The following is a 27,787-nucleotide window of genomic DNA, read 5'->3' on the forward strand; positions in this document are numbered from 1 at the left end:
GTCAAGGGCATGTAAGTACTTACTTCCAACCAGATTGGCAAGTGAGGAATCAAGGTCATTTGCCATAAATTTTCCACTCTGCTGTCCAGCAGATACAGACTTTTGGCTTTGTTGAGAGATATTCGGGTGCAACACATCATCTGTAAAGTATGCAGCTAAAGAGAAGAATAGTGTTTCAAATATATATGGGAATGCCAGTTTCTTTTTAAAGTGTGCTAAATATTAAGAATTTAAAACTTTATTTGTAACTAATCAAAATTACATTTTAGAGTTATTTCTACCTATAAATACTTGGTGCAAATGAAATTCCAATACTTAAATATTTATATCATTGTTTCTTTTGCAAAAAAAGCCATGACTATTAAAAACATCCTTAAATGTTATGCTCCCTGATCGTATGGTAGGTTTGCAAACAGCCTACCCCACAGATTGACCTGGTCAATGATACCTTTCAGTTAAGCAAGTGAATTTGAGAGGCACCCAAATTCTTACCAACTTTAAGAAGCATAAACATTATCAAAAAAATCCTCCCTAAAGCCTCAGGGAGGGGGCAAGTTGACAGTCAAGTTTCAAGCAAGACATTCTCTATAGATGGACATCAAGAAGGTCTGCAATCGCCCCTGCAAGTTATTACAAGGCGTCTATGCTTAGCAGGAACCTGGAGTGGTCGAGAATGGATAATAGCATTTTCCATGTACACCCACTGTTTACCAAGTCAAACTAAATCTATTGCCCTGGCCTCTGAACTTGCTCAGATGGCAAACTCCATGGTTGCCCCTATGTTGGAGTGCTGGAGGTGACTCAAAACAAGAGTATCTACTCCCTCATATCACCTTTGACTTCTTTCATTTGCAATCCTGACCTCATGCCCTCCCCTTTCTCCCTTGGATTGGACCTAGTCAGGAATTCAAAGACTGTCAGCTGGTGCATAACGGTGGCATTTGTTCAGTTCTGAAACTTGGGGTTCTTTTTTTCTTCTGCCAAGTTTTGGAGTCGCATACACAATTGCTTTCTTCCCTCCAGCTCCAGGGCATATTGGAAGCAATCAGTAGACAATTAATTTTTTTTTTGGTTGCTTTATTTATTCCTGGGAGTGGGACCTGTTTGGTATCCTCAGCTCAATTTCATGGTTGAAAGTTTTCAAAGTTACTCACTGTGATGAAATAGGCTTGAAGCGAACACTTCATCAGCTGTCATTCATCATTAAAAAACATTATATGCACACTCTATTTCTATGGATACTATATTCATTCACATAACCCATACTAAGGGACATCTTTGTTATCTACCAACATTTTTAATCCACATTGTGATTCTAGTTAAGAGATTGTATATGGTTCATTTGGGAGACGTGGATTTTCCAACAATGGGGGTTACAACATTACCTATCTGACATGAGACGGATGTATATGGGGTTGTAACCCATCTTTACTTTCTGGATATAGAGTGGCTTAAAAATGGCAACTGTATCCTTGAATGGAGCCAGGGTTGGATCTGGATGCAATCCCTGTTTATTTGGATAACTATTCTCTCCCACCTGCCATCAGCTGGAGCCCCTCCCAAGTCACAAAATAACAGAAGTGGTTGAAACAGGGAGGTTGTGTTCGTTATTCAGGCCAAACCTTTTCATCAAAAGGGATTAAGTTGCTATTGCTCTCCCTTGGACTACACCAGGACACCAACCCAGCAGAGGGTGAACCAACATGATGCTGCTCTCTATCCACTCCCGGCAAGTGGCATCCTATTTGAACCTGGGATAACATTGTAGGGTGGAGTTCCACTTGTGGGAATTTTGGACTGTTCAAAAGAAAACTGCAAGGGGGTCCCAGGGTGTCCATGCTTTCAAAAGGGTTTGGAGTTGAATTTCTGTCTCCTACCAGCTCCATCGCCGCTCCTGTATACAACTCTGTGTCTGAGACGCACATCATGCTGAAAGCTCTGCTGCAGTGACCCTATACTCTATTGGGAGTAACTTGAAGACCTGTCTGTGTGGTAAACCTACTGAAGTAGGGAGACTGGGATTCAGGTTCCTACCACATTGGTGGAAAGCAGATTGGAGTCTGTTTTCTGTGGGACTCGGCCAAAGAACATCTTGGCCGGAGATCGTTATACTGCCAGAGCATAAGAACTACAGGTTGGCCGGGGAGTAGAATTGGAGAGGTCGGGAGAATCAGAATGTAGTGTTGCTCTGCAACTGCCTCGGCACCACTAACTTCAGTAGCAACTTGTCCGGGAACTAAAAATACAACTTGCCCCGATTCTATAGTTTTATAGAAGTGAATGGGAAGAACAACTTGGCAAAGCTACAAGAACTCTTAGTGTGCTGATGTACCACTGCTGCAGTTGCTGCATCAGGATCACTTTTAAAATAACAACTTGGCCAGACAAACCTAAAGTACAGCTTGGTCCAGAACCAGCATAAAGGGCTTAAAGTATGAATGGTTTGTTTAATATTGGTCCATTACATTGCCGCTTGGCCGGTAAAACGATTTACTCTCAACGTACTGGTGTACCCTTCCTTGCGGTTACCTTGAAAACTACATCAGGACCACTTTTCTAAATAGAACCTGGCCTAGAAGTGTAACAGCTTAGTCTACCTAAATGATTTTCATAAAACTCATAGTGGTTGCCAGTACATATGCTCTGGGATTCTGTAGAGGGTCTCTGGGTGTTCCTGATCTGTTTTTGTTTCTATTTATTCAGATCATTTTAGTCATAGCTACTGCTTTACAGTTGCATTGCACTGTCTAATATCTTCCTCTTCTCATTGCTTGTATGATTCAAAGAATTGTAAAGTACCAAGACTACTCTAGAAGTCTATGCTCTTAACACCCTGGTATACTGACACTCAAGCTTGCTCTCTAAATACTGTGTTAATTGAGACAATACAAGATAATAACGAGGTGGACCAAATATCTTAAACAGAATCACTCCAGTTGGGTCCCCCAACTATTGGCTGCCCTTTCAGTATTTGGTTGAAATGCCCTAGGATTAAAGAATTGTAATGTCCATGCTAGTATCGAAATAGGGTGCAAGCAAGAAGCCACAGACTGTAAAAGGCTCTGTACAAAGCAGAGTAGTGTGGTTCCTGTCAAATTGATGAGGAACGACTGTAGCGTTGAAGACAACTCTATATGAAAAAGTTAATATAAGACTCATTTTTTGCATTGAAAAATGTAAAAAATAAGACAAAAATTTAAGATTTCTGAAAGAAAGTCTATATAGAGGAAAACTCACCAATGCCCAATTGAGCATGAGAAAGCATGCAACAAAAGGGAAGAGAACAGAAACAATTTTTTTGAAAGGAAAGGCACACTTAATGCAGAGCAGATACATACACTAGAAACATATTAAAATTATATTAAACAATACAAACACATTTAAGCTTTTCAGATATAGATATAGAGATATATATATATATATATAATATATATATATATATATATATATATATATATATATATCTAGCTAAATCAACATTTTGAATCTGTGACTAAAAGAAAAAATAAATAAATAAATATAAAAGAATGTACAAGTGACATTAATAAAATTAAGAGTGTACTTCTGTAGCCTTATATAGTATACTTACTAAAATCATCACTTCTATTAGGTGCTTAGTGGTTATGTTACATCCGCTATTTAACATTAGAGTGTAATTTAACATTACCTTTGGACATATGTGGCTACTAGTTCACTGTGGCAACTACAATACCATAAGTGGACAACCAGACTATTAAGGCAATTAATTTTAAGGAATAACTGTCAGCCTGCAGGAAACATATAAATGCACAACATGTTTTTTTTTGTTTTTTGTTTTTTTTAAGCGTACACATAAAGACATAAAATAACTAAATGTTTAGCGTATCCCTTTACAGTCAGTAAACATAAGCATACCTCTTGTTTCTTGATTTTCATGTGCAGAAGTCTTTGCTCCAAATACAGCATCAAAATCAACATGCATTGATGTGTTCTGTACCCCTGAATGCAGTGGGATACCTAAGCCCAATAGAAGCCAATTTTGTGAATCAGTGTCAGACAATACAACATTAAAAAATACTAATAAATACCAGATAAACTATTCGAATTGACATCATATGTTGTTTTGTTTATAATAAATAATAATAATGCTTAATATTACATAATAATAATAATACATAATAATAATAATAATAATAATAATAATAATACTACATAATAATAATAATAATAATAATACGACTACATTTCTTCAAGAAAATTCTTTAAATTATAAAATATTTTGGTATCCATAAATGTATTTCTTAAAAAGTCATTAGTTTATTTCACACAGAAATCCTTAAACGGGGCCAACAAAGTTATTGACACCTTTTAGAAGTTCTTCAAATAGAGAAAATGACCAATTACCCTGTTTTGTGTGAACTGTGTGTACTGCAATAAGCATGGAGAAAAGACAGACAGAGAATTGTCTGAGGATGTCAGACAGAAAATTGTAGCCAAGCATGGGCAGCGTCCAGGCAACAAATCAATCTTCAAAAACCATAAAATGTTCCTGTTTCCACTGTGCATAATGTTATTAGGAAGTTTTTATTGAGGTTTTTTTTTCTGCCAAAAAGATAAAACAAGACAAAGGCAATGTATACAAGATAGTCCGTATGAGAGGACAACAAGGGAGGGAAGGGGGGAAAGGAAGGAGACATCTCTGGAGACAAGCAGCAGAGCACTATAGTGCAGTTGTGGGGCATTGCAGAAAAACCCATAGGTGCTAGTTTAAGATCAGAGTCCTGGGGAAGTTGGTGCTCCATGTAGTATCCATACCACGGGAACCACTTGACCAGCATGAAGGACACCGCTGTGCAATATTTAAACCAAAAGGTTTCCATCATGCAACCACATTGAGTTTTGGCAATACTTTTAAAAAGGGGTGGAGGTAAGGGAGACTTCCAATACTGGGCTATCGCCATTCTAGAGGCGAGAAGTATTTGGCCAGTGACATAGTGATTGTGATGTTAAAGATGGGGCGGGTAGAGATGTAAAAGTGTGGGGCAAGGGCGATTTAGAAACCTGAGATATCATTTTGAAAACCGCGTCCCACAGTGGTCTAAGTTTTGGCATGTCCAAAAAACATGCATGAGAGTAACAGTTTCACCAACAAAGTTTTGATAAGGTCCATATTCTGTGGCGCTTATCTGGTGTGAACTACAGCCAATGTATAATCTTAATCATCTTCTCTGAGTAGTTGATACATTTAGACATTTTATAAATCCTCTGAAAGATTTTCTCCCAATCATCTGAGTGATCTCCAAATCAGATTCCCAGGTAGTCTGAACCGGCAAATTGTGGGTCTCAAAAGGCCACCCGCATGGGAAATGAATGGAGAACAACATTCTTACAAAAGGGGGGCAGGCTTCAATGGTGGAGGAAGCGATGGATAAAATTGCAGCCAGTGCCTGATGTGGAGCTGGAATGTCAAACTTGGCTTGTAATTGGGAAAAGGAAAGAAGTGTGCCGCTTTCCAGAAGGTCCTGTATTCGTCCAGCTCCCTGTCTATGCCAGAAGTCAAGACGGAGGTCAGGGATCAGTTGTGAAACGTCCTTTGTAGATAGATTAGAGGAAGGAAGTGGAGAGTCTGGGGACAAAAGCATCATCCTATCCCAGACAGTAAAAGAGTCTTTGACACTAAGTAGGGTAAATACAGAGACTGGTCTACTGGGACTATCCAACCACAGTAGGTCTGCCAACGGGAAGGGAGAGAAATTGTGGGTTTCAATGGTTACCCATTGTTTGAGTGGAGAAGGAGCCTACCAATCCCTGAGTTGATCTAATAGGGTAGCATGCTGATAAGCTTCTAATTTTGTCATGGCCAGACCCCCTCTCAACTTAGAACAGAACATTCGCTCTCTGGATAGCCTAGGGGATCTTTACGCCAGATAAAACATAATACAATAGAATAAAATGTATTAAGCAGAGACCCGGGGACAAGGTGGGGGATAAATCAGAACAAATACAGGATCTTCGGCAACAACATTATTTTCAGGGCAGCTGCCCTTCCCAGCCAAGATACCTCATAATTTGCCCAAGATTTAGTAAGTGTATCAAACTTTCTAAGCAGCGGCTGGTAATTACACTCAATGACTGATACAGGGTATGGTGGAATGCGTATGCCTAGATATGTCATAGTTGTAGTGGCCCATTGGAATTTCTAAAGGGAAAAATCCGCCCAACCCAAATTTGTTTATAACAGCAGACATATATTCCCAGTTGATCCTATCACGTCTTTTTCGGTTTCAAGTGATAGCAGTAACTAAGGGACAGAACTGGTGGAATGTGTCAATAATGTTTAGGACTCTCCTTGTATTATTTGGTGTCTGTCTGCCAGGCACAAACCCACCTGATCCAGATGAATAAGTCGTGGGAGAATGGGATTTTACTGATTAGCAATCAACCTAGCAAACATTTTAAGATCAGAGTTAAGGAGTGCAATGGGACGGTAGTTATGGCAATGGGATAGATCTTTCCCCAGACTTATGGATGTTAATTCTTTGCGCCTTAAGCATTTCTGTGGGCAGGAATGTATCTCTGGTGACTGAATTAAATAATGTAGCGAGGACAGTAGTCAGCTTGGGCTGGAAGTGAAGTAAAAATCATGCATGAAACAGTCTAGGCTTGGGGCCTTGCCACGTTCCATGGCTTTTATAGAACCAGACATCATCCTCCGTCCAGTCCGAGCACAGGGCCAAGGCCTACACTGGAGACAGGGATAGGAGCGAGAGTGTGTCAAGGAACACGTTAATTGACTCAGTGGAGGGCTGGTTCAGGGATTTATCAGCCTTTAGATTATAGAGACTCTCGTAATAGACAGTGCGCGCAGGGCCTTGACCCGGTTGATAGCATTCTTTCCACACAGTTTATGGGCCAACAGATTGCTCGCTCTATTACCCAGGGTATAGAACCACTGATTGAGTCTAGGTATGGCACTGTTAATCTGTAAAATAGAAACCTCATAAGTTTTCCTGCGCAAAGCAGCTAGTTCATAAGAGGCCTGTGCCTCGGATTGCATTATCCTAATGGTAGCCGCAGCTTGAATTGCTGCTCCCCTCAGAACTGCCTTAAGGGCCCACCAGTGGGTATAAAGCAAGGTATGCTCGGGTTTCTTAAACTCTAAATAAGAATCAAGGCCATCCTGTATAACTCAAACCCCAGCAGCATCTGCTAACATGTATTCTGCCAATCTCCAGGGTCTAAGAGGCCAGTCTCTAGCAACGAGTCCCAACTGCCATACAAGAGAGACATGATCAGAACAGGTTATGGGTAAAATCTCAACATCTGTAATATGCTGGAGACCATTTGCCAGACAGCACAAGGCCTATCTTCCCCACTATTATCAAATTTTTATCAGTAATCTGTTTCTCCAATATAAAAGGGCAATTGGCACAAATCAAAATGGCTACAATGTTATGCTTGAACAGGCCAGAGGCAGTACAACATGTTGGATATTTAAGGTTATGAAATTGAGGTGGGGAATGTAAGGAGAAGTGGGTCTCCTGAACAGCTACAATATCAGCCTTTTTGAACTCAAAACGTTTAAGGGCTAACCTCAGTTTATTAGGAGAGTTCAAACTTTTCGCGTTTATAGAAAGGAATTTAACCATTATTCTAGTTCATAATGTTGAGTAAAGGAGCATACCCCGAGATCTGACTGGGGTAGTCGTTGTCTCCAAACAGTCTCCAACAAAGCAGGGAGAACAGGGAAAGCCAGGGGAGTAAAGGAGGGTACAGAAGGACAGAGAAAAAATTGAAAAAGCACCCATAAGGGAACTAACACTTATGCCACTAAGTGAAGGAAAGTAAGTGGCAGAAAAGTAGTATGTGTGTGGGGGCATGTGTCCGGGCCATGGACACTTTAACCTAAGACAACCTAGGACAAGATACATAAACAAGACTATAAGATAAACCTGCCCAATATGTAGTGACACTATAGCATACAAATAGGTGTAAGAGAGACCTAAAGGTGTAACACTTGAGTAAGGTGGGAAAATATTAATAACATAACAGTTTAAATTGTAACATCAATAAAAAGAGCAATAAGCAAAACCATAACAGTCAATTTAGAGAATGCATCACCTCTGTAGAGAAGGAGGACACAGTGTGCATAAGCATAAAGAAGGATTTCCCCTACCGAAGTATATAGGGCTGCAAACCATCTAAAAGGATACAAAGTTCAAGCCAGTACTAGCAGAGATTAGAACAAGTTACCTCAATTCGCCACAAATGAGGTTAGTGGTGAGAGGCTTACATGGTGGTGGCAGGCCATTCCTTGGTGACACGGCTAGGCTTGGAAGTTGGGTCAAGTGACTGAATATCCCAGTTTTTCAACAGTGATATGCCCTTCTCAGGAGATGGTATGGCCACAAAAGTTCCATTTCTGTGGACCAGTAAGTTTGCTGGAAAGTCCCATCTGTAGTGGATGTTGGATGATATTAAAGCTGAAGTGACTTGGTGAAATAACCTGTGTTTGGCCAAAGTATAGGCTGAGATGTCCAGATACAATTGAAGATCTCCAAATACCGCCCAGGTAGGGGCAGAGAGCAAGGAGGCACATAGTATCTGTTCTATAATCCTGTAGAAAAGCACCCGTAGGAGGGTGTCCTTGTGTGCAGTTTGGAGCATTACGAGATTTTGGCAAGCAATGGAAACGGTGTATGAGGAGGTCGATATCCGAGGTTCATGGTAGTAGCTTATGGAACAGGTCAGTAGCATATTCATTAAGATCAGAATTAACGACGAGTCAGGAATACCCCAAATTTAAATAGAATTATGCCTCGACCTATCCTCAAGAACCACAAATTTGTCTTTAATCCCAGTGACTTTGTCCTGTTGAAGATCATGAGCAGGGATTAAGTCATTGTGGGAAGAGAAAAGTTGTTCCATCTTGTTCTCAAGGTGATCTGTTCTAGCGTTATTAGGAAGTTTTAGGAAAATGGCACTGTAGCCAGTGTCACTTTAAAGAGACTACTTGATTGAGTGTTGTTCAAATGGTGGAGAAAGCACCTCAATCACCTGCCAAACAGATTCAACCTCGAGACACAAAGTACACTGTTTCAACTTGTATCAACTCAGTGAAAGGGGGTCATATAGTATGAGGCCCACGAGAGCTCCTCGCCAGGAGAGATAAGAAAGCCTGACTGGAGTCTGTCCTAGAAGGAATTTCGTTTGTTTTAGGTGTGTTTTGGCAAAATCCTGTGGACAGATGAGACCAAATTAGAGCTTTTTGATAGAGTAAATCATCCCTATGAATAGGATCTCAAACAAAACTTGACCAGGAATGGTTTAAGACAAGAAGCTGAACTGTACGGAAGTGGCCAACAGTGTCCTCATCTAAATCCCATAGAACACCTGAGGAGACATCAGCAAACAGCATTTGGAAGAACACATCCTTCAAATCTTGGAGAACTGAAGTAGTTTGCACAAGATGAGTGGACCAAGCTGCCAGTAGAAAGATACAGGACGCTTACTCGTGGCTTTAGAAAGTAGTGGATTGCAGATATTATGGCCAAAGGCTGTGCTATCAAATGTTACATTTAGGGGGGACAACTCTGCCCTCGTCTCCGGGCCAGGGGGACAACTGCAGTTTCTGTGATATCTGCTTAGTTACATTCTCTGGATTTCCCAAAAATTACTTTTGATGGGAACAATTTGCTATTCTCATAAAGCAAATTTTGGTCGTAATTTCCTACTGCACCAGCCTTTAATCACCAATCAGTGTAATCAAGTTTCCTTCATGCTAATGAGCTTTATACTCTATGGAAAGCTCTGCAATAGGCAGATCCTCTAATGGAGACCCGAGACACCATATTGCATGATGTACTTGCTTTTACAAATTAAGTTAGATAGGTTCACTCCTCCATCAGTTGACACTGTCTCTACAACTAAATATGTATCTACTCCTATGCCCATATCTGTATTTTCAAGTACTTCTGTTCTGGATACACCCCTGTGTTTTTCCTCTACAGTGTGGTCTGCTTCTTCTAAAAAGAAATCTGTAAAGAAAAAAAAGCTATCTTCTGCAAGTCTCCAGTGCAAACCAGCATCTACAATTATCACTGGATTCCTAGCCACTACTCCCGTATTGCCATCTTCGGAGCAGCCAATGAAAATAGGTACCACAAAAGTATACCACCCATCTAAACACTGAGATCCACAGAAAGAACCCTATTGTAAACCATGGACTTGAATTCTGATTCGGAAAGGGAGTTTCTTGATGATCAATTATATTTCGTCTTTAAATTTATCCTTCAGCTTCCTTTCCTGATGTTTACTGGGAGAGGTCTAGTCCTAGTAGATCCACTACAATGAAGGCCAAAAGAAAGAAGAAGAAAGCCTCTCCGACACCCTGAGGATACCAGGAGGACCTATAAGCAACTGGAATCTGTTTGGAAGGGATACGGTCATGGCCCTAGCAGAACTCTGTTGCAAACATCAGTCCATCAGAAGTGCTGATTTTGTAGAATTCAGTCCAGGGTGTGAGGTTGTCCTTCCCATCCTAATTATTAGCTCCTTCTATAGGTCTTCAAATCCCTAGTTCTGCTTTCAATCCCTGCCAGATCATTGTCATCTTTTATGGAACAAGTTTGCAGCTCTGTGTCATCACAATCTGCCTCTCTAGAGATCCTGATAAATCTTTGCTCTGGTGTATCTACTTGGTTACTTTTTCAGTATATCCGTGCAGCTTCCTCAATTTGCATTCTGGCTTTTCAATGCTTTTGGCATTATCTGTAAGACCCACCATTTGAAATATGGTTATTTTATTACCTGGATTTCCACAATTACCACAGTTTGTATTTCGGATAATCTGTTATATGAATTTCTACACAAATCTCTATCATATCAATATCCCCCACCTGTCCACAATCTACTGACAGAAGTCCTGATAGAGGGACCATTCTCCCCGATGCAGGGCATGCCTGCTAAGATATTAGGCCTCCCAGTTTCCTACCCCTGGTATGAACACTGTCAATATTGCCAGAACATTTTGATCTGCCTATCGCATGATCCTGACTGTTTCATTCATTACAAAGGAGCTCTTTGAGCATCCCTGATGGGTGACATACATTGTCCGATTGAACTCTTATGGGCTTTCCCACAAACATATTCCTGAATTAGAATGTTAAACACTGCATTTAAGTTTAGGGCACTGATTGGAAGCTTGGCCCTGATCGAAACTACAGACCCTGAAACCAGCGATAGGTGCCTGTTGTCACATTTGTCCAATTTCATAATACAAAAGTACAGAATCTGTTGAGATTGTCGACCATCAACCACTAGGGAAGTTAGCAATGCAATTTCGGAGACAGAGAAATCTGCTGTATGTTCAAGTGAAAATTAAATTTGTCCCACTTCAAAATTAATTCAAGCCGGAATGCCCTTGAATGAAACCATGCAAACTGCAGGTCCTCAAATGTTGAGTTCATCTTACACAGAACCATCATGTAGAACAGGACAGATGTCAGCCAGCCCATAGATCCCTTACCACTCTGTGTAAAAAGTCTTTCTCCTCTCCTGGAAGAAGCAGTCTCTGCCATCGCGTTTCCAACAACAGACCCAGAAAGACCAACTTCTGGGTAGGAACCACATCGGGAACTCCACATCAAAAGATCGTCCAACTAAGGAATAACCATTCTCCCTCTGGGCCTCAGGAGTGTGGCCATTACTGCCACAATCTCCAAACAAAAAGGAAGGACCCAAACAGGTAATTTTGGGACCGAACCACAAATCTGAAAAGACATTGATGGCCCTCCCAAATTGGGACATGCAATTAAGCATCCTTCACATCTTCTTTCATATTGTACATTCATGGGCACCATGAACTCATCCCATGCTATGCTGTTGATGACGGATCTTAACGACTACATTTTGCACTTGTACACACTAATGAAAAAAATTGAGGGATATGACATACAAAAATTGTTCAAAAAAGGAAGTTTATTTTTTGAACCAGTCATGTGTATAAAATGTCTGAGGGCTTGGTTGCCATTTCTTGCAGACCAGGCCAGGGCCGAAGACATCACCAGAGAAAGGCAGAGACTCCAGAGTCTTATTAGACTAAGAATCCACTTCCCAAGCTTTGAGTCAAAAGGTTTTGCAAACTGAAATCACTGGAGCCAAATTCTAGCTCTAATGAGACCAACATCCACAGCCGCGTCCCAAAAACATGCCCACAAATTCAAACCTCCCTGACTGCAAACCATCCAAGAGTTGTTAATACCAATTTTCCACCACTTTGTTGACCTAAGAAGAAGCTAACATAAGTCTAAGAGAAGCCGCTATATGAATTTAAGGGCTATAGCATTTGGATTGGAGTCGCGGTTGCGTTAGACAATCACACTATAGGAGCATCCACTTCAGGTAGGTTTTCCCATTTACCCATATTCCTTTGGGCAGTGGATAAAGGGTCAACAATGTGTGTAACCTGAAACTTCTGTTCAGGTTTAGTCCTTGCCTCACAGAGTAACTTATCGGAGAGAGGCGACAAAGGAAGAAACATCAATTCCATTACTTTCTTCTTAAACAGCATGTTGCCAGACTCAAGTAACTCCTTCTTGTACTGGATGGGTACTGTCTACTTGTACTAAATCATATACGTTACGCAACTTAAAAGCACGAGTCCTCAATGTTCAACCCTACTGCTACTTTGCCCTCTTCCTGGAAGGAACACTCAAAATCAGACCCTGTCCAGGAGGGGACCAAGGCAGAATTCTGACACTTCTGGGGTTTAGCCTCTTTAGAGTTCACAAAGATACTCTCTAAGCAACAGGAAAATTTATCTGGACCCTGCATAGACCTACGCAGGGCTTGCACTCAAACCAGTCTAATGACATTGCTGGGGGCCAGATGACCCCTTGCCAAGCACACCCAGATACATAGCATCAGCAAAATTAGTGAAATCACCGATTCCTTCACTTGCAGCCTGGAAACGCAAAGCAAGCTGCACAAGCACATAGATAGATTGGGCCATTGATCTAGACCAGTGATGGGCAAACTACGGCCCACGGGCCATATCCGGCCAGCCAATATTTTAAAAAATTTCATTAAAATATGCATAAAATTATTAGGGCCGACCCTGTGTGTCAGAACCTTCATTTTTATGCCTTCCCAGCTATTTCCTCCATTATACTTCATCCTCCTTCCTAAAAGGACACTTCGTATGTCAATCACTCAAACACCTTCCCGCACCCTAATGGCTGAAAGTCGTGTGAGAAGAGATGGGCTGGGCCATATACTAAGGCGGATTTCGATTGGCTGCTGTGTTGTCAGTTAGTGGCTCACCAGAAAGACGGATCTGCAACAATCTGCTGAAATAAGTGCCGTGTCTGTACCATCGCTGCACTTATAGAGGTAACACTGCTATATAACACCCTCCCGTCCCATTCAAAAAGTTTGTATTATATATTTCGATATCTGAGTTTTTTAATAAATTATATTGGCCCGCCTAAAGTTTTTCTTTATTTGGCCCACTCCTGAAAAAGTTTGCCCATCACTGATCTAGACCAAGTTGATTCTGCCAAGTTAATGGCGCAAAACACGTGTCAGCGGCAGTCAGCTATCAACCTCACAAGCTGCACAAAGGGCATCCATGCATGAGTGACCAATGGGCAATTTAGACTGGCATTTCAGACAGGTATAAAATGTTTACCGGTGAAACACCTCCAGATTTAGAGCTGGAATTACTCCCCTTCTCAGACATAACAAATAAGCAGGAGAAAAAAAAGGCAGATATAGAGGGTACACAATATTAACCCTGTAAGTAAGAGTTACAGAAATACAGCCAAGCACAAGTGAAAATCACAAAGACCCACTCAGAAAGAACCACCCCCAGTCAATACTTCCCTGATAGAGGAGGTAGGGCCGGCGAGCAGAAGTGTATGGGTCTGCTTCAGTCAATGAACCAAAGCCCTCCAAGGATTACATCTCCCCCAATGGACAGCACAACTATCAGCCACCATCCTGCTGGGACGTCCCCCTCCGGCTTCACTGTGCCAATTGGGAAATTTCCAAGGCTACGAGTGCCCCCTCGCCTGCTAACCAGGCTGCCAACACTGTACCCGACGCAAGCTGCGCTGCTGGGAGGCTGGTGACTTTTGCTTGGATTACCTCCTCTCACATTGGTATCTGGAGAAGGCAGTTGCTTACTTGGACACATTCTCCTTTGCATGCTCTGGCGATGTTGCACCAACCTGACCTCAGACTGGCAACGCAGGTAATAGTGCTGTGGTCCACTTCAATTGACTGTCTCACCTTAGGAGCAGGATGCAGCAGGAGGAAACACCTCATCTGTCCACTCCTGTCAGCTTGCCAGTACCTACTGACCACCTGAGTGTTAAAGTTGAATAGCACAGCAGCAAATTGAAATAAAAGAAAAATTATAAGTATAGGCTGCCGAGGATGGCCATCAAAAAAGCACCCCGTCCTGCTGTACACTCAACGCATACACTGCGACACCAGAACTATCAGTGAAGATATTATACAGCAACTACTCATATGTGCCAATATTAAGATAGAAAGTGTATCAATTCTTAATACATTAAATTGCAACTGATAAAGAACAAGCAGACTATAATCTTAAACAAAAATTTAAATTTAGTAAATTAAACCTGCACTATGACCCAGAATATACAGCTTACTAGATTGCAGATTCCCCTAAAAATTGCCCAGAGGCTGCTCAGTGAAGTTGTTTTTTCCAGGTATCTGTGGTTTTTCTCACAGCTATGGCTCAGAACTTGAGCTGTGTGAAGCTGTGGAGGTGGTGGTAGGACTGAAGTGAGAAAAATGTCTTTATTGTGGCTTCAGATTGGTCCTCTCTTGCTCAAACCCTTCCTACAAAGCTATTTTATAATGGTGAATGAAATAGGTTTGCTAGTTCTGCATTATAGTCCCAGCCAAAGACTTCACGGAGCAGTCATCAGGACTTAAGCTTTCAGCTAGTAAAATGTAAGAGGAAGTGCAGTTTGTTTTGGCTTGGTACATATTTGCAGGCAATAATTTACAGCCAGTTTTAAACAAGAGATTCATAAACATCACACATTTACAAAGACAATGAAATTACATTTACCAGTGATAAGTCCCATTGTCTGTTTAGAAGAAAATGTGGAAGTATTGAAGGAAGGGCCAGACTTTACAACTTCTTCAACAGGCTGCATGTCAAAGATATCCAGCTGTGGTGGGGAACTAACTCCATTTGATGAAAAAGGTCCTTTGAAGAAATTGAAATCAAAGCAATTCAAACTCAATGTATTACTTTTATCAATATACAGCTGTCTGTTTTTTGTTGTTTTGTTTAAAAGGGGTTTCATAATTTAAACTTAATTCAATACAACATATAGACTAAATGATAGCATTTTAATGTACCCTTTTCAGGAATAACCACTTTGCATCAATCACTGCATACTCAGAACAGAACAAACGCACTGCACTGGTCACACAGGACCTCCCTTTCATCAAAGGTAATCCCTTCACCAGTCATTAGCAAGGTCTCTTCGTATGCTAACCACAGGATCAGGCTAATGAAACAGAGAATGCTTTTGATTGGAGGCATTCCCTTTGATGTAAAGGAAGGAAGGGGACTGTGTGACCAAAATAAGACTGACATTTTCCTATCTCAATAGCCCTTTCTATGAAGTGTCAGCAAACTAGTGGATGATACCAGGCAAGCACATATTTCTGAAATGTGGAGGAGAAACATAATAAGCATACAATCATTGCAAAACGATCAAATTCCATATCGACACTTCTAAATTTCCACTTTAATCACTATATATGTGTTACACTTATATACACAGATTCCATGCCATCAATAAAGACATTAAAATGGCTCAAGCATTCCATGTACGAATTTTCATTTTTATATGATACAACTTAAGGAAAGTTCTACCGTAGGTTTAAAAATATAACATAAAAAGAGTTATGAATCCCCCCTCCCAACCCACACACACAGTCTACAGAAGTTTTTAATTGGAAATTATAGCAACCTATTCTTCAGAATAAACGCCAATGGTGGTAAAAAGAAGATGGTGGTTTTGATGCGGGTGTACTTTTGTGCTTGCAAGTATAACCTTTACTCTTTCCTGGTAGAATGTATGACGCAATAAGCAAGTGCTATAACTCATTTCTAAACAAAGATTTTGATTTAGAGAAGAGGTACCCTGCACTATGTTCCTTAATAAACCATTGTTCCTCGTATTATAACAGGCACTTTGTGAGCACTACAGCCAGCAGTGTGTGTTAGACCACTCACCACCAGTCTGACCAGTCCTGGCAGGTGTGGGCAATAACCTCCAACATTTTTCAATATTATTGCAAACTATTACAACTGTCCCCACCCAGCTACTTCTTAATGCCATTTTCTGGGAAGAACACTGCACATGAAATAGGCTATCTAGCCAGGTTAGCAATTCTCCATTAATATTCACTCCCATAATCGTGGGGATAATCTATTCCTAAAAATGGAGGACTTTCTCCATCTGACTGTCTGAATTATAAATATACTGTGCTGTACTATGTTAAACCTATGATAAAGGAAGAAAAGGCTATATTACAGATAATGTTCTGGAAGTAAATTAGAGTACATTCTATTTGGGAACTTTTATATAACAAATCCTGCAAGTATAAAAACTTTTATTAATCCTGTCCATATATCCCAAGACTTTTTATAAGATATGAAATCTAATTATTCAAATTGGTTGATAAGAGTTGTTTTTCTGCTGTTCATCTTTTGTAGTGGACTATAAAAGTGCTGATTGGTTTTCTATTTCTACTTAATCATTATTTGGATAACGAAACTAATAATCTATGACACATAGAATGCCAACTTCAGCAGCAATGCCACAACTTTTCTCCCACCAGGCAATGAACCCTAGTGGGTATATTTACTAAACTGTGGGGTTTAAAAAGTGATGTTGCCTATAGCAGCCAATTAGATTCTTGTTCTCATTTATTTAGTACATTCTACAAAATGACAGCTAGACTCTGAATGGTTGCTATAGACAACATTACCACTTTTTCAAACCCGCAGATTAGTAAATATACCTCTGGGAATGCTAGAACCTCCCATATCATATGGGTTGAGTCACTAAACAGCACCATCCAGAAGCTTCCCCCATACTCCGGACGAAGAGGGTTGGATATTTATTCCATCAGACACAGCTTTGACTTCATGTGAGCCTTACTATGGATTAACCTGTGACATCCCGAATGGCCCCCAACCCGGGTCCTAGCCTAGAACTTTGTGAAGCTACCTTTTCTTCCAACCTAAAAGCATACACTTTTGCAGCTATACAACCCACTTACATTTTTTTGGTGGTCTACTGAGCGCATTATGCTTAAAGAGAGCAGGAAGGCGGGCTGCTCAGACCTCTCTTAGATCCATAAGAAATTTGCCCACAAAGACCCAAAGACTCCGAGAACCAGTGCACAAAGCTACTGTCTTTCTGACGGCTGAATTACATGATCTTGGGGATAGGATTGATCACCTTGAATCGAAAATGGACGAGGTTGTTTCCTCTCACCGGGAGACGGTGACTGGCGCCTATAGCAGGATATGCTTCACCTAAAGGAACAGCAAGAGGACAAGGAAAACAAGGCCCAGCATAATAACTTGTGCATCATGGGCATACCTAAGGAGATTAATCTCTCTCCCCTTGACCAGTAGCTGTCATTACTATATCACTAAAGAAGCGGTCCTACGGGAATCTAACAATTCTGACTCAATCACATTTGACGGCACCTCCCTGAAGATCTATCAGAACACTGCCCCACTCACCCTCCTCAAAAGACAAGAGTTGAAACCGATCACGCCCCTACTCAGAGATAACATCCAATACCAATAGAGCTTTACATTTCGCATCCTGGTCTAGCACCACAGCAAGCTTTACTCTGCACGGTCATTCGTGGACGCTACCCGTCTTTTTGAGAATTTGGGTGGTCCTGCCTCGGCCTCCCTCATCCCCCGGCACAAGCCTTGGGTCCCTTCCCCCAGGGAACTCCTCCTCTCCTCGGAAGCTCCCGACTACCAAAAGGATTGAAGAGAGCTGCTAAATTAACTGCTTTCACTCCAACCCCTTGACCGAAGCGCCTTACACACTCTTTACAAAAGAGTCGCCTTGCAATATTTTCCTTCACTCTACATGACAAACCACTGGTTTACGGTCCCCCTCATGTAGACCATAATGAACTTAGAGAAATAGCAAAAAACATGGTGAGATAACACTGAGGGCCTAATGCTCAGTGTTTTTCATTTGCGTTTCTTTGGTAACTGTTATTATACTGCCCCATTTATTGACTTGACCAGGTTCCCAGGCTCATCACAACATTCCCCTCTACCCTCTCTCATGATCTTAACTTAGCTTGTATTGTTCTTCTGTTTTCCTGCAGCCCATGTGACTCTCGCTGGAGGACCTCAGGCACCCAACTATTCACTCCCGGATGGCTCTTAGGCTCTTCTCTTTGAATTTTAAACAACATAGGGCAGATATAGTTTACCTTCAGGAAACACTTTACCCATTCCTATACCCAGAACTTAAGTCTAGATTGTACCTGTCCACTTTCCATGCTTGCGATCCTAGACAGAAAATATGAAGCGTTGCTACCCTCTTTGTTTCTGAAATTACGTTTGAGATATTGACTTACCATTCTGACTCTGAAAGTCAGTTATTAATACTAGTGAGTAAGTTTAACACCACCCTGTGCACTCTGGTTAAACGGTATGCCCCGAATCAGAACCAACTCCGCTTCTTCGCTACCTTAGATTCATTGCTCTTTCAGGTCTGCCAGTGAGAAGCGATTATGGCCAGGGATTTTAATGTCGTGTTATACATCTGACTCCCCCCACTGGTGGCTCGGAGTCCTGTAAATTCAAAGGTTTGGTGTCTCTCCTCTGACTCTTGAAAGGTTAGGGAGCCTACATCCTGTGACTATACGTTCTATTCCTTGGTTCACAACACTTAATCGAGGATAGACATGACCTTCCTCAGCCACGATCGGACTCTCAAACTCCAGGAGGGCTGTATATAGCCGATGATATGGTCTGACCATTCCCCTCATATCAGCTGACCTCTCAGATATAGTCTCCCACCCCCGCCCTTTCACATGGCTCCTCAATGATTCTATCCTCCATGATCTGCAACTGTGGTCTTTCTCAGGCATGCCATGACATGAACCAGTTCATCACTGAGTCTATTCAATTCGTATTGAACCACAAATACTTCTGGTTCAATGGACAATACTTCCAGCAGGTGAGGGGCACTGCAATGGGCTGTAAATTTGCACCCAGTTATACAAATCTATTTATGGCCCATTGGGAGGCTACCTCTGTGTGGAATAACAACCCGTACATCCAGGATATTTGTCTATGGCGCCGCTACATAGACAATGTCCTGTGCATTAGGAAAGGTACTGATGAACATCTAGACACATTCATTTCATATCTCAATAACAATCTGCACCTACACTTTACAGCTAACAGAAGTAAACGGAGGGTGGAATTTCCAGATCTAGAAATCTACACGGAAAAAGGTAAACTTAAAACCAAATAGTTTATAAAACAAGTAGACTGCAACACCTTTATTCCATCCAGCCTCTAGTGCACTCTATCAACCTTGGTTAAGAAACATTGTCAAGGGTCAATTTATATGCCCGAGGCACAACTGCTCTGGCCTTAATGTATTTAAAGAACAAGCTACCGCACTGAAAGAAAGGTTTCTGGATAGAGGCTATGATCCTGGTAACGTCAACTCTTACACAGATATTAAATCAATGTACAGGAACTCTCTGTTTCAGCCCAAACCCAAGCCCCTAGGATCAGACAGGATCTCCATTATCACCCAGTATAACAGTAACTCCAAACAGTTCGAAAAAAGTCATACAGAAGCATTGTCCCACCCTTCTGAAAGATGATAAGCTTTCACAATTCATACCTGACCAACCCAACTTCACCTACAAAAAAAGCACCCAACCTGAGGAATAAATTACTGTAAAGCTGTATACTTATAGACACTACCAGCTCTAAAGAAACTTGGCTGAAAGAAAAAAAAACACACGTTTCTTTTACTGTCACCGTTGCTCGACATGTAGATCCACACATTGCAGGTCTACAAAACCAGTAAAAAAAATTCAATCTTTTGTCACCAAGAAAGAATACGAGATTGAAGACAAAATCTCATGCGATACAATAGGAGTCATACCTATTGGAATGCCCGTGTGGACTCCAATACGTGACCGCACTGTATTGGAGAAGTCTACAGAGAAGAGTATCTGAACACGTCAGAAACATTAGAAACCAATTAGAAAACCATAGCGTCTCATCACACTTCTGCACTTATCACAACCACAACCCCTCAAATTCATGGTCATCAAAAAAATCCAGAAATTCTGGAGGGGAGGAGACTACATAAAAAGCATATCCAGGTAAGAGGCCAGATAGATCTATGATCTAAATACCCTCCATCCCAAAGGCCTCAACCTAGATTTTGATATTGGAACCTTTCTAGAAAACAACTAAGCTCCCATATACAGCTTGGCAGTGTAATACCAGTTACATTTAAGAAACCCCAGTAGGCACTATCATTTACTTACATTGACCTAGTGCATTTATAGTACCAGGTTCTGTAGTTGCACTCAGCCTGGTTTTTGTTCCGTGACATATGGAGTAACAATTTACTTCTTTGCAACTACTGCAACAAATATCTGCCGTGGCTCACTACATTGTTTTGCATTTTTGTATATATATATATATATATATATATATATATATATATATATATATATATATATATATATATATACATACACACACACACATGTAGCCACATTTTCTGACATCCTTGCTGTTTTTATTATTATTTTTTGTTTTCACTTAAGCATGAATTTATCCTCCTACCTATGGTCTATATGGACCCGACAGGACTGACAATCACAATCAACATCACCCTGTAATTGGCCACCCAACCTAATGACACAGTGATAAAGTACTTAAACAAGGAACAATCTATCCCATCCACCTATATCCCTGATGAAGCCCGCCAAGTGCAGGGGAAATGCGTTGGATAAACATTATACACTGATCGGTTTGTACTCTACTTCACCGGTACACGGTGTGCACACCATTTATAGACTGTTTAACAGAACGTGGAGGAAAACCACCGATTTTGTATTACCCGCTGTTAGGAGGCAGGCTTGCCACGTCAGCACGGGAAAGACAGAACAGCTGGGATACCTTCACAAGTCTGCGCATGCAGACTTGTGAAGGTATCCACTGGAGAAGCCGCGTCTACGACTTTCAAGGCCAGGACATTGCCGCCACCCGTTCCACCTAGGGGAGGTAAGGAAGAAGAACAGACAGGCTCCCACAGATAGAGTAAGTCTTACTTAACTCTTATTGGACTCTCAACTGCATTGGCATATACTACTTGGGCTTTATAAACTGTATATTCAAGCCGCTTAGGATACTAATGATACACTGTTTATTATGTTGAATGTTTATTTCTATGTCCTGTCATTTGCTCTTTAAATACAAAAAAAAAAGGTACAAAAGTTAAAAAATAAATAAATATATAAACTGTTCTATTCAGTGCTGAACATGGACATACAATCTTATAAGAAATGCATATAAATACTCTGAGGTGAAACGAATCTTACCGCCCCATGTGCTGTGTGTAGACGTTGCTATGGCAGGAGTGCTCTGTACAGTTGGCACGAATGCAGGCTGTAAGTCGAACAGATCACTGGTAAGGTTGGGCATGCTGAAAGGGACAAATTATGAGCATTTATTGCAAAATTTACAAGATGACATCATATATTTTAAATACCACAATAGTACCTAAAATTTTACATATATATTTTTTCTTAATAAATAACGTATCAACTGCAGATGGTTGAAATAAGCCTACAAGCAAAAATAATCATCACAATCTCAATGAAACCAGAGTGAGCCTTTTGAAGACTAGAAAACAGTGTTAAAGGACACAGTAAATAGAAGTAGGAATATTATAATGCTGATCATGGTAAGGAAAGTTGCACATTTACATTTGTAAATGTTACAAGGGACATTTTCTATTTAGCACTGAATATGAGAGAGATAGCCAAGAAATAATTTATGCAGACACTGATCAAGAATTTCATGTTTAATAGTCATTTATATTTCCACTCTCCCATCCACAGAAGATTAAATCCCCAATCCTCCTGTTTTATGTCCATGCTGGTAAACACCAATTAACAAGTAAACATAGGTTTTTCCAAGTGTGTACTTGTCCCAATGTTTACAAGAAACAACTCCCAACCAAGATATTAAGATTAGTCATCAACACAAATGATACATTTATATTGTGTCATGACTTCTGTAATATACTACTGAGGGATACTTATTTTTGGGGTATTTTGTCAATTTGATCAAATCAATGAACATGATGTGTATGGTTTTAATTCAGTTGTACACACTATGGAGCGCATAGTGTGTATAACACATTTGCACAAACCATGTTGCGATGCAAGGGGTGGAAAAGAGGATTTTTATACTCATGATAAATCCATTTCACTGATTCCATCTGGGGGACACTGCTACCATGGGTTGTGTGAGGGGAGTGGAGTTTGGCACTTAACTAGTTAATTTGTTAATGTATTATGCTGACAAACCCCCTCCCCTCTGCAACCCCCCTGTAGCCTCCTCAGTTTAAGCATAAAGCCCCAAAGAAGGGGAATCAACCAGAGACCAATCAGCAGAAGAGCAGAAGGGAGGGAATGCAGTGTCCCCCAGATGAAATCAGAGAAACGGATTTATCGCGAGTATAAAAATCCTCTTTTCTCTTTCATCTTATCTGGGGGACTGCTACTATGGGGACGTTTTAAAGCAGCCCAGCACGTAGAGCACTACAGCCAAAACTGGCTTCTGCAGACGCAAATACTTTGAATTGATAAAATATTATAAAAAGGTATGGACCGAGGACTGTGGCTGCTCTGCATGACTGGTCCGCTGAGGCCCCATTTCACCCAGCCCAAGACGCTCCCACCAAATGGGTATAATGGGCCAGAATAAGATCTGGCACAGGTCGATTAGCATTGATATAAGCCTGCTTAATAGTCGACGTAAGCCATCTAGCAATCGATTGACTGGAGGCCGGCCATCGTCGTTTTGTGAAGTCAAATAAAATAGAGAATCTGTGCAGAAAATCTTTGATGTCCTATGGATATAGATTCATAGAGCTCGGACCACATCCAGAAACTTCATAGAGCCTGTTCCAGAAGACTGTGGTTCCTCTGTGAACAACGGAACCATTATTTCTTGGTTAACATGAAAACTGGAAACCACTTTTGTCAGGAAAGTATGAACTGTTCTGAGAACCGCCTTATCATTGTGAAAAACAAGATATGGTTCGCGACATGAGAAAGCACCCAGCTCGAAAACTCTAAGCGCCGAAGCAATAACTAGTATAAAATAAAACCTTCCATATTAAGAACCGTAACTCTGCAGTATGTAACGGTTCAAAGGTAGGTCCTTGAAGCATAATAAGGACCAGATCCAGATAACAGGGTGCCGTGGGCAGAACATATGGAGGTTGGATATGCAGAACTCCCTGTAGGAAGGTCTTGATGTCCGGTATGTCTGCCAGGCGAAGGAAAAAAAAAACAAAACCACAGAAAGGGCCGAGATCTGCACTTTCAAAGGAACAGAGGCGAAGGACCCCGCCCTGGCGAAAAGCAAGAAACCTTGAGAGGAGGAAGGAAGCCATGTGGCAGGTTCGGCTCTCACGACATCGAATGTAGGTACGCCAGATGCGAGCCGAGACTGACATTCTAGCATGAAGGAGGGTGTCCACTACTCATGGAGAAAACCCTCAACTTCCAAAGGTTGGCTTCAACAGCCATGCCGTTAAATTCAGCCAAGGTAAGTCCTGATGTTGGAATGGTCCCTGTAGAAGACTGTCTTCTCAAAGAGGTAACTGAAGACCTGAACCTACTGCCATCAACAGAATTTCTGCATAACAGACTCGCTGGAGCCACCAGTATCACTGGAGTCTGCCCTGCTTGACTATTCGAAGGACGCTGGGAATCATGGAAATGGGAGGGAACAGGTACTCTAACCTGAAGTCCCAGGACATTGTCATTACGACGGCCACCGCCAGAGGGTCCCTTGCTTTTGAACAAAAGTGTTGGACCTTTCGGTTGTGACGAGATGCAAGCCATCTAGCAATCGGTCTCTGTCCGGGGTTCCCCATCATGAGACTAGAAGATCTCCGGATGCAAAGACCATTACCCAGGCAGAATTGCACACTGGCTTAGATAGTCTGCTTCCCAGTTCTGGATGCCTGGAATAAAGACTGCGGAGATGAAGGGAAAGTGGTTTTCTGCCCAGGTCAAGATTTGAGCCGCCACCTCTATTGCTCTTGCACTCCCGATGCCCACGTCTGTTGACGTAAGACACTGCCATGGCGTTGTCGGACTGCAGACGGATCGGGTGGCCCTGAAAGATGGTCTGTGCGTCCGGTAAGGCCTTTAGCATGGCTTTCAGTTCCAATACGTTGGTGGGGAGAGAGGTCTCCTGAGCGGACCAAAGTCCCTGTAGTTGCAAATGAAGGGCCACAGCCCCCTATCCCTGTAGGCTGGCGTCTATGGATACTAAGATCCAAGACCATGGTGCAAAGGACCAGCTGACTAGCAAATTGGACCTGGACTATCCACCATCTGAGGGATTGTCTCTCCGCTGGCGACAAGCGTATCAATTGGCGTTCTAACTTTTGATGGGATTCTGACTACTTCTTCCAGAGGTCCCATTGGAAGCAGTGAGAGTGAAATCGATCGTAAGGGAGAGTCTCGAAGGTCGACACCATCTTTCCTAGTAGGCGCTTGCATAAGACAGACAGGTCAGAACTTGAGTCGTTGTATCCCGCAAGGATTGGGATTTGTCCTCTGGAAGGAATACCTTCTGTTTGTTGGTATCCATTATCAGTCCCAAAAGTGTCAGTCTCCGGCAAGGAGTTAACTGGGATTTGGACAGATTTATGAGCCAGCTATGCATCTCCAGGATCCTGATGGTGAGCTGCAGGTGCTGGTCGAGCAGGTGAGCAGAAGCAGCCTTGAACGGACCGGCGCTTGTGTGTTCCACCCAGAACCCGGAAGTACGGCATTTGGAATGCATATTGCGTTCCAAGTGCCGCTACAGGAAGCCGCTCGGCCCCAGCTACCTCACCATAAACCACCAACAGAGATGAAAGATGAGAATAATAAATAACTGCTCTTATAAGAGCATACCGCAAAAGTCTGAATATTCGCACCCCATACACACTACACACACAACCTCTGCCAACCAGCTATTCAATTCTACACTTTGATCCTTAAAGGAACACCAACATAACCAAAACTGCATAGCAACCAACACATCACTACATTATCCCCCAGACACATAACACATAAGTTACACCAATGCACACTGCATATAAGCTATAAACAATAAACTCCAAAACGCAAGAGCTGCAAATCAGAGCATACATTCGGATCTAAAATCAAGGTGATCTAAACACTGGTACAAACAGCAGGAATAGAACACCGAGCTATAAACATAAGCTGCCACCAACAATACACTCAATATACTTTGCAATAGAGCTATAGACAGAGGAAGCAAAAGAACTATAACATTTAAATCCGCAAAAGACTATAATCACCCGCTGAAATCCAGCATACCCAGTATATTGTCTGTACAGATACTCCTGTTGTTTCCCCAACTATACCCAATTCTCTTCCCCTACAGGCACCGCGAGTTATGTCACGGCAGAACCAACAGAAAACAAGACCACATCTACAGGACTCAGAACGCCTGGGGCACCCGTTACGGCAGCAACGGCCTCCAAAACATACAAGACAAGCGCAGACATCCAAGTTATACCCCACAAAAAGGGTCCCTACTACCTTCAGAAAAGTCATTCTCCGGCAAGGAGTTAACTGGGATTTGGACTGATTTGTGAGCCACCCATGCATCTCCAGGATCCTGATGGTGAGCTGTAGGTGCTGGTCGATCAGGTGAGCAGAGGCAGCCATGATTGTTCAGGTAGGACACTATTTGCACTCCTCTGGAATGAAGACAAGCAGCCTTTACCGCCATTATTATTGTAAACACCCTTGGTGCTGTTGAAAGGCCGAATGGGAGAGCTCTGAACTGGTAGTGAGAAGGTCCCACAGTAAATCTGAGCAGAGCCTGATGTGTCTTCCAGAAAGGAACATGGAGGTAGGCGTCTTTGATGTCTATTGACGCCATGAACTGGTTTGCTTCCAGTCCATTGATAACCCACCAGAGGGATTCCATACTAATTCTGTCCACCTGCAGTTGTAGGTTCAACAGTTTTAGGTTCAGGATAGGGCGGAAGGAGCCATCTGGCTTTTGGACCAAAAAGAGGTTGGAATAGAACACAGTCTCTTTTGGTGTTCAGGGAATTTTCGGATGACTCCTGCAGAAAGAAGAGGCAACACAGAGGAGCTTTGCTTGTCTTCTTTGTGGGTCGCCGGGTAAGCTGGTTACAAAAAAAAAAATCGATGAGGGGCTGGACCCGATAGGTCTATCATGTAACCACTCGTCATAATTCCGCAAATCCAAGTGTCCTCCGAGGACTCTGCCCACTGATTTTTTTGAACAGAAGCAGACGTCCCCCCACTCCCGCACCGCAAGAAGGAGGGGGTGAACCGTCAAGCTGCCGCTTTCTCCGGGATTTTGGGAGAAGGACGATTCGTGGAGGAGGAGGAAGACCTACCTCGGTGCAAGTGTCCTCTGGTGCCAGATGGTCTGGACCTGTGTGTCTAGCTCCGACCAGATGAGCCCCCCGAAAGGGCTGTCTACATGAGCCAAACCTGGGTGCCCTAGGCTTTGGGACATTGACTGGGAGGACAGTACTTTTGCCTCCTGTGGCCTGACAAATTATGCTGTCCAATTCAGGCCCAAATAGCACTCCACCTGAATAAGAGAGAGACTCGAGGATTTCTTTGATTCGGTGTCTGCATCCCAGGACTTCAGCCATAGGGTACTCCTGGCCGCAACTGCCGTTGCGAAAACTGTGGAGGAGATGAGGCTGCATTTTGGCCCGTTTCATATAAGTATCCTGAAGCCTCCTTGAGGTGAAGAGCAAGGGGAAGTAAGTCTGAATTCTGCAGACTTGTTGCCAACTGGCCAGCCCATGTTTCCATAGCCCTGGCAACCCATGCTGATGAAAACATGGGTATAAATGAAACGCCTGCTGCAATGTAAATGAACTTTAAGAAGGCCTCTAACCTACGGTCAGTGGGATCCTGCAGGGAGTCTGTCCCTGGAACAGGGAGTGTGGTGTGGCGAGCTAGGCGTACCACTGGCGTATCAACGCTTGGGACCTGTTCCCAACCGTTTAGATCAGGGAACTTTTTTACCTTTTACCCCCAAATATATTTATATACGCCGACGTTACCCCGTTGATTTGAAAGGAAGGAAATCATATACTATTAATTATTGGAATTCAAAATTTTATTGAATCTATTCAAAATTTCTTTGAAAGCTTCAACTTCAAAACTTCAGGTTTTGGAGAAATGATGTCGCTTCATTTTTGATACGAGAGCATCAATATTGGGGCATTTTGATGTCAGAGTAATTTGGATACAGTTTTCAGCGTCCAATCGATTTGCTTTGTTTTTATGTTTGTTAGAGTGGAACATCCTTGTTTGCAAAGGTAGGTTGTTGTAAAAGGCAGCAACTTTTTGACTGCCTCCTCATGTGCAATTTTGAATGCTTTTGCAGCTGTTGACATCCAAAAAT

The 27,787-nt window shown here is 42.0% G+C and overlaps 1 protein-coding gene across 2 annotated transcripts in view; it reads right to left on the minus strand.

The window, feature by feature from the left end:
- Positions 1-27,787, minus strand: part of LOC142100660 (phosphatidylinositol-binding clathrin assembly protein-like) — a 65,996-nt gene that overhangs the window by 10,426 nt on the left and 27,783 nt on the right. For both annotated transcript variants that reach the window (XM_075184362.1, XM_075184363.1), the window contains exons 12-15: positions 21,664-21,767; positions 15,086-15,226; positions 3,895-3,996; positions 24-155 (exon numbers count right to left, since the gene is read on the minus strand). In XM_075184362.1, the coding sequence (XP_075040463.1) occupies positions 24-155; positions 3,895-3,996; positions 15,086-15,226; positions 21,664-21,767 (479 nt within the window). The remainder of the gene's footprint in view (positions 1-23; positions 156-3,894; positions 3,997-15,085; positions 15,227-21,663; positions 21,768-27,787) is intronic.

This window comes from Mixophyes fleayi, chromosome 9 (genome assembly GCF_038048845.1).
Source record: "Mixophyes fleayi isolate aMixFle1 chromosome 9, aMixFle1.hap1, whole genome shotgun sequence".
NCBI lineage: Eukaryota > Metazoa > Chordata > Amphibia > Anura > Limnodynastidae > Mixophyes > Mixophyes fleayi.